At 44.8% G+C, this 7329-nt stretch overlaps 1 protein-coding gene across 1 annotated transcript; it reads right to left on the bottom strand.

The window, feature by feature from the left end:
• Positions 1-3849: 3849 nt before the first annotated feature.
• LOC123140994 (MEIOTIC F-BOX protein MOF) lies at positions 3850-6778 on the bottom strand. Its single transcript, XM_044560249.1, has 5 exons — positions 6672-6778; positions 5651-6565; positions 5324-5485; positions 5086-5239; positions 3850-4241 (listed from the first exon to the last, which is right to left on the bottom strand). Exons 2-5 carry the CDS (start codon positions 6530-6532, stop codon positions 4228-4230), a joined length of 1212 nt encoding a protein of 403 aa, XP_044416184.1. The 5' UTR covers positions 6533-6565; positions 6672-6778; the 3' UTR covers positions 3850-4227.
• Between the last annotated feature and the right edge of the window lie 551 nt (positions 6779-7329).

Genomic DNA, 7329 nt, shown 5'->3' on the forward strand with positions numbered 1-7329 from the left:
TCTAGAGTTCATATGTGATAGACTGCAAATTCTACGCCATTTCTCTTAGTAGAGTTGGCATATGATGAACTCGCAAAAAGAGATGAAAATACTGTAGCAGCACAGGTGCTTAGGCCTTGCGTTTCTGATTAGTCAAGAGATGACCGGCGGCCCAGATCTTCTCGCCCTTACTAGAAACTGAATCATGTACAGAAATGAAACAGTAGTGTAAGAGCGTTGTGTCTGCATAAGTAAAAAAATGCCTAGTTACTTGACAACGAAATGAAGATACTGGAATGGAGTTCAGAAAGTATGACGGAGAATCACTTTACTAGGTGCAACTTATCTTAACATGAATGTGGGGACAAACTTTGCCTATATTTGATAGAAATCTCTAGCTGATAAACTAACACGAAAACATCTAGCTAACCTGCTCCCAACTTAGAATGCAGAAAATGTCATAAGCAATTCTGTGCAAGGGATAGGGTTGTGACAAGTGTTCGAACAAGTGATGTCGACACTGATGACTTCCCAATTAAGATAGGACTGCATCAGGGGACAGCTTTGAGCCCTTATCTTTTTCCCTTGGTGACGGAGGTCACAAGGGATATACAAGGAGATATCCCATGGTGTATGCTCTTTGCAGATGATGTGGTGCTAGTGGACGATAGTCGGACGGGGGTAAATAGAAAGTTAGAGTTATGGAGACAAACCTTGGAATCGAAAGGGTTTAGGCTTAGTAGTAGAACTAAAACCGAGAACATGATGTGCGGTTTCAGTACTACTAGGTGTGAGGAGGAGGAGGTTAGCCTTGATGGGCAGGTGGTGCCTCAGAAGGACACCTTTCGATATTCGGGGTCAATGCTGCAGGAGGATGGGGGTATTGATGAAGATGTGAACCATCGAATCAAAGCCGGATGGATGAAATGGCGCCAAGCTTCTGGCATTCTCTGTGACAAGAGAGTTCCACCAAAGCTAAAAGAAAAGTTCTACAGGATGGCGGTTAGACCAGCAATGTTGTATGGCGTTGAGTGTTGGCCGACTAAAAGGCGGCATGTTCAAGAGTTAGGTATGGCGGAGATGCGTATGTTGAGATGGATGTGTGGCCACACGAGGAAGGATCGAGTCTGGAATGATGATATACGAGATAGAGTTAGGGTAGCACCTATTGAAGAGAGAAGCTTGTCCAACATCGTCTGTGGGCATATTCAGCGCAGGCCTCTAGAAGCTCCAGCGCATAGTGGACGGCTAAAGCGTGCGGAGAATGTCAAGAGAGGTCGGGGTAGACCGAATTTGACATGGGAGGAGTCCGTTAAGAGGGACCTGAAGGATTGGAGTATCACCAAAGAACTAGCTATGGACAGGGGTGTGTGGAAGCTTGCTATCCATGTGCCAGAGCCATGAGTTGGTTGCGAGATCTTATGGGTTTCATCTCTAGCCTACCCCAACTTGTTTGGGACTAAAAGCTTTGTTGTTGTTGTTATTGTTGTAATTTTGTGCAAGGGAAATGTGAAATAGGAACCAGGACAGACATGTTATGAACAGACTTTTATTTTTCAAGAATATCTTATGTAACTGTAAAGATATTCCAGGAACCAAGTGGGAATCACAAGCAAATCGAGTGCTGAATAATTCAGCCCATAAGCAAGGAGCTTTTTATATCTAACAAGCCAATAAAAAATGTTATTCATTAGCACCAACTATTCACAAACACAATGAGTCAAGATATAACTTTCCTGCACACATGAGTTACTGTTTAGAGCTAAGCAACATGTGAAGATACTGTATACCCGGACGCCACCATGGTATCCGGCAACTCTCCGGCTCCGCCTGGCGCTTGATGTGTTCGACACATTGACTGACCGGAATTATTGTGATTTTGTTAGGTACATGATGGATTTTGATGCTTCGTCGGACAAGGAGTATGGCCCGACGGAGCTTGACCAAATGATTCAAGATGAGTTCTTCGATTCGTCGGATTCAGACGAAGAAGTGGACATGATCATGCTCATGAGCATGCAAGAGGAAATGGTCCGACAAGTGAAGCATATTCTCAACTTCAAGGGCTCAATCAAACGGAGAAGAGTGATCAACCGGGACAGTGTGTCCGGAGCAAAGCTACTGCACAATGACTACTTTGCTCCCCCACCTACTTTTCCGGATGATCCATGGTTTCGTCGCCGTTTTCACATGCGGAAACCATTGTTTTTGCGCATTGTGGAGGGAGTGGAGTCACACGACGACTACTTCAAGCTGAGAAGGGATTGCTGCGGCCAACTCTCTTTCTCGGCCAAGTAGAAGTGCACGGCTGCTCTGAGGATGCTTGCACTTGGTACTGCTGCAGACGCCATTGGTGAGATGGCCAGGATGGGGGAGAGCACGTGCCTCAAGACTACTGTCAAATTTGCTCGCGCCGTGGTTGAGGTGTTTGGACCGGAGTATCTCAGAGAACCAAATGCGCAGGACACAGAGAAGTTGTTGGTTATTGGAGAGGCAAGGGGGTTTCCAGGAGTGCTCGAATCAATTGATTGCATGCATTGGCAATGGAAAAACTGCCCAAAGGTCTGCGGGGAATGTATCAAGGTTACACCAGAGAGGCCACCATCATACTAGAAGCGGTGGCATCACATGACTTATGGATTTGGCATGCTTTCTTTGGAATGCCCGGTTCTCACAACGACATCAACATGCTTCAATGATCTCCGGTTTTCAGGAGGCTTTGCAATGGGGAATCACCGCCGTGCAACTACACCGTCAACGGCCGGGACTACAACATGGGGTACTATCTTGCCGATGGTATCTATCCTCAGTGGGCGGCGTTTGTGAAGACCATAGCCGAGCCGCGTGGCAATAAACAGATCCACTTTGCAACAATGCAGGAAGCGGCTAGGAAGGACGTGGAGAGGGCATTTGGTGTGCTTCAGGCTCATTGGGGAATTGTGCGGAGCGCTGGAATGATGTGGGAATTAGAAACTTTGTGGCAGCTGATGACATGTTGTGTTATTCTGCACAATATGATTGTCGAGGATGAGGGTGATGGTGTAGCCCAAACCCATGATTTTGAAGCACCCGGAGAACAAGTTGAAATCCCAGAAGATCAAGATGCGGCTCAGCTTATGAACTTTTTGTAGATGCATTAGAATCTTCGAATTTTGTAGATGCATTAGAATCTTCGAAATCAGCAGGTGCACACGCATCTACTCAATGATCTTGTGGAGCCCATATGGATCCACAATGGCAAACAAGGAGGCAATGCTTGAGTTTGGCACTTCAAATAAATTTTATGTAAACATCATGTATGCTTGATACCAACATTTGTTATTTACGTGCGACATTGTGGTGCATGATCGACGTGCATGTATTTGCATGGATTTAAGAGTCCGGATATAAGATATGTGGATGCACGGAAGGAAATATGAGGACCCGTCCGAATGCACCAGTGGGCGTTCCCAGACGCGTCCGCGGGCGTTTAAGGGGCCGGATTTGCCAAGTCCAGTTATAGATGCTCTTATACCCTACCGCTATCGATCCTGGCAGTAGGAAAAGAGATCTCAAAATAAAATTGAGCAAGGGTCAGATTTGGCTAAACTTTCGTGAAATGGTCGAAACACCAAATTTTGTGGCAACATGTTGTTCGACAAGGAGCATGGAAGCAAGCAGGTGCAGTCAGTACCAAGGAGGCCAAAGCACCTGCCCCCTCGAGCCCAGACCAGCATACTGTCCAGGCCGCGTGGAGGACCACAGTTGGTCCATTAGACATGAGAATGGGCGGCTGAGATGACCTCGCGGAGTAGCCCTTCCACTGCTGCTAACATATGCAGTATGTGTACAGAACTGCAGCTCATTTTCCGATCAACCGCAGCTAGTCAAGAAGTCAACAAATATGCAACTTGACACCTCTTGTTTCACTTACTAAATATCCACATCTTAGCAAAGGAGACAGAATAGACGGATCACATCATAGTAGAACAAGTTATGAGGCAGACCCCCAAAAAGAAACGCCTAGCAAGCACCAAGCAGTCTGAGAGCTGCACATAGTCACTATGAACCACAAGTGCATATAGAAACTACAGCATACGATAAACCAAGTTGAGATAGATGGTCTAGAGTTCATAGGTTATAGACTGCAGATTCTTGGCATATGACAAAGTCACAAAAGGAGATGGAAATACTGTAGACGTATATGCTTAAGCCTTGCATTTCTGAATAGTCCATAGATGACCGACGACACAGATCCACTCGCCCTTACTAGAAACTGAATCCTGTACAGAAATGAAACAGTAGTGTAAGAAGTGAAAAAAATGCTTAGTTACCCGCAAAAAAAATGTTTAGTTACTTGACAGCGAAAATAAAGAAACTGAAATGATATTCTTAAAGTATAATGAGAATGCAACTTAGCTTAACATGAATATGGGGACAAACTTTGTTTATATTTGGTACGGCCATTTCTAGGCGATAATCTAACACGAAAACATCTAAGCTAAACTGCTCCCAGATTAGAATGCAGAAGAAGCCACAAGAAATTTTGCAGAAATAAGGAATCATGAAAGATACACTACTAGGCATGTTATGAACAGGCTTTTACAATAAGGAAAACGTTATGTAAACTGTAGAGACATCGCAAAACAAAGTGAGGAACCACAAGCAAATCGACTGTTCAATAATTTAGCCCATGGTGTCAATAAAAGTTACTACTCATAAGTACCAACTATTCAAAAACACAATTGAGTCAAAATATTGTATTACTGCACACATTTGAGTTAAGCAAGATGTGCAAATACTGTATCACTACTCCTAACCAATCAATTCAAACATTTGTGGCAGTACCCACAAGATCAGAACTAACAACAAGTCCACATGGTCTGGTACGTGTTTCTGCACACAGTTAAATTAAACATCCTTTAACAAAATGGATTATGATGGTTTCACTTTTAGCCTCACTAGACATGGTCAAGTTTTTTCATGCCTCGAACAATTTTGTATCCCTACAAACAGTTCCTATATAATTCAGGATTTACTTAACTGCTTGCTCTATTAGTTTCTTCCCGCACATGAAAGCTAATTTGAGAATACAGGGAGCATGCAAAGTGTCATTAGTTAGCTTACGTATGTCAAATGCACACAGGAACTTCAAAACTTTGAGAATCCTCTCTTCCACCACAGTACACTTGACTTCAACTATGTTAAGGTGCTCTGGTATTGCAGATGATCTTTCCATTGAACTGAAGCTTCCTTTCATTTCCACTTTATGATTTGGTCCCTACGGTAAGTAGAAAATTAAACAAGATTAATAGTCGATAATAACTTTAGCAGTGCGGCAATTGTCCATTAAGAAGATTTATACCTTGGAAAAAAGTTGAAGAGTGAGCTTCTCTAGAACTGGTGAGTTTTTCAGAATGCAAGCTAGTGGATCCAAGCCAGGAGCCTCGCACCAATACTCATTGAGTAATAATGTCTTTAACTTAGTAAACGTAGGGCAGTATTTCAAATCTCTTGAGAAAATGAACTGGAAAGAAAATACAAAAAGTAAGCAAATTAAGTAACCACGACTCAGAAGCGAGATCATGATTTAAGAACCCAAATCGGTGGTGATGCATATGTAATCCATTTATTGCCTATGTTTGACAACTGTATAGATAGTGCAACATCAGAAAAGGGATGAGTGCCATACCTTTCCAAATTCAGATATCAACTTCAGATGTTTAGCACTAGAGATACCACCTAGAAGCACAAGATCGCTTCCACAATTGTCATTAAAAAGATCACATTTCTCACATGTAATATTACTAGCTCCACAGTAAACACCAGAGTCGTAATTCAAACAGAAATCTTCACAGGAATCGCCAATATAAACATATGCTGTCTCTAACAACGCCATGTTTTCAAGCAAAGGAGTTGTGCCGGTAAAGTCATCTAGTTTCAGAGAGACAAGGCCTGGAGTAGAAACATGGAGCTCGCAATCGGAGCAGCACTTAGTAATGCTCAAATGCTTCAGGGAACGGGACGATATCTTCTCAACAGAAATGTCACAAAGGTTCATCTTCAGATCCTCCAGTGCTGGGCAGCCAGCAAAATCAAGAAAGCTCAGTTGTACGCATAGACCTTCCAGATCTAATGTTCTCAGATGCCGAGAGACAAGAGGCAGGACATCGAACCATAAATATGGAGGGGCTTGGATATGAAGGGTGAGCGCACGGACTTTGGACATGACAGCAAAACGGGTCCATAGCTTCACATAGACCTCTTCGTCGTCCGAGCATTCATCGAATATCATCTCAACAGTGTCTAGGTCGGTGCGCTCACGCAGGATCAGCACATGGTCCACGAACACCCGGAGGTCTTCGACAGACTCGGCACCGTCAAGGCCTACGATTCGCAGGCCCGTGGTGGACCGCCAGAGGTGGCGCCAGCGCCGGGCGAGCACGCACGTCTGCACGGCCGCCTGCACTGGGAGGAAGGAGAGCAGATGGTGGAGAATATGATCAGGGAGGGTTCCTATGATGTCGGAGCCGCTCGCCGGGGGCGCATTCTCGACCTTCTCACCAGGAGGCATTCCGTCGAACAGGTGGCTGGCTTCGTCGGAGCTCTGAGGAAATGAAACCATCAAAAGACGCAAGGGGTGGAAAGCGTGGGATGGGATGGGGTGGGATGGGATAGGGCATATGGATGCATTGCGGGGATCGTCGACTCACCTCAGCTCGCCGCCGGCAAGTCCGCTCCCGACGAGGAGCCGCCGCCGGAGGTAGCAGAAAAACAGAGGAGGATGGACTACGTTTTCTCCTTTGAAATGAAGCTTGTTGACGGTCAAAAGGGTCGTCTCGCATAAAAGAGGGTATCACCCGCTCGCCACTCGTCAGGGTCAGGCCGGTCGGCCCATGAGTCCATGGCCCATTTACCTTTTTTCCAATGAAATCCCAAATTATAGGGAGAAAAACATTTACAACGTGTTTGGTTCGTAGAAAAGATTGTTTCGGCCACGATGGTTTCTATAAGCACGCTTTCCGATATTCCGTTTCACAAAATCGAAACCGCTCGAATTGGCCGGGTTAGAAATCAGGACTCCGACGGACAAACCAAACGATTCGCGTATTACGTAAGAAATATTCAGACGCAACACTTCTTGATACGATACAGCAAATACATTATCTACGCCAAACCAAACGCGTCGTTTGAATCTGTGATCTCTTTCTCCACAAGCTGATCTTGCGTGTATGATCTCCTTCCCGACTGACTTGGAGCATCTCTGACAGCACCTCTGAACAAGGTCTCTAAGTAATTTATTATGTCAGGCAAAATATATTATCTCCAGCTGGAATCTCATACCAGCCCCTACAATAGGAAGCACCAAAA

Source organism: Triticum aestivum, chromosome 6D (assembly GCF_018294505.1).
Source record: "Triticum aestivum cultivar Chinese Spring chromosome 6D, IWGSC CS RefSeq v2.1, whole genome shotgun sequence".
NCBI classification, from domain to species: domain Eukaryota; kingdom Viridiplantae; phylum Streptophyta; class Magnoliopsida; order Poales; family Poaceae; genus Triticum; species Triticum aestivum.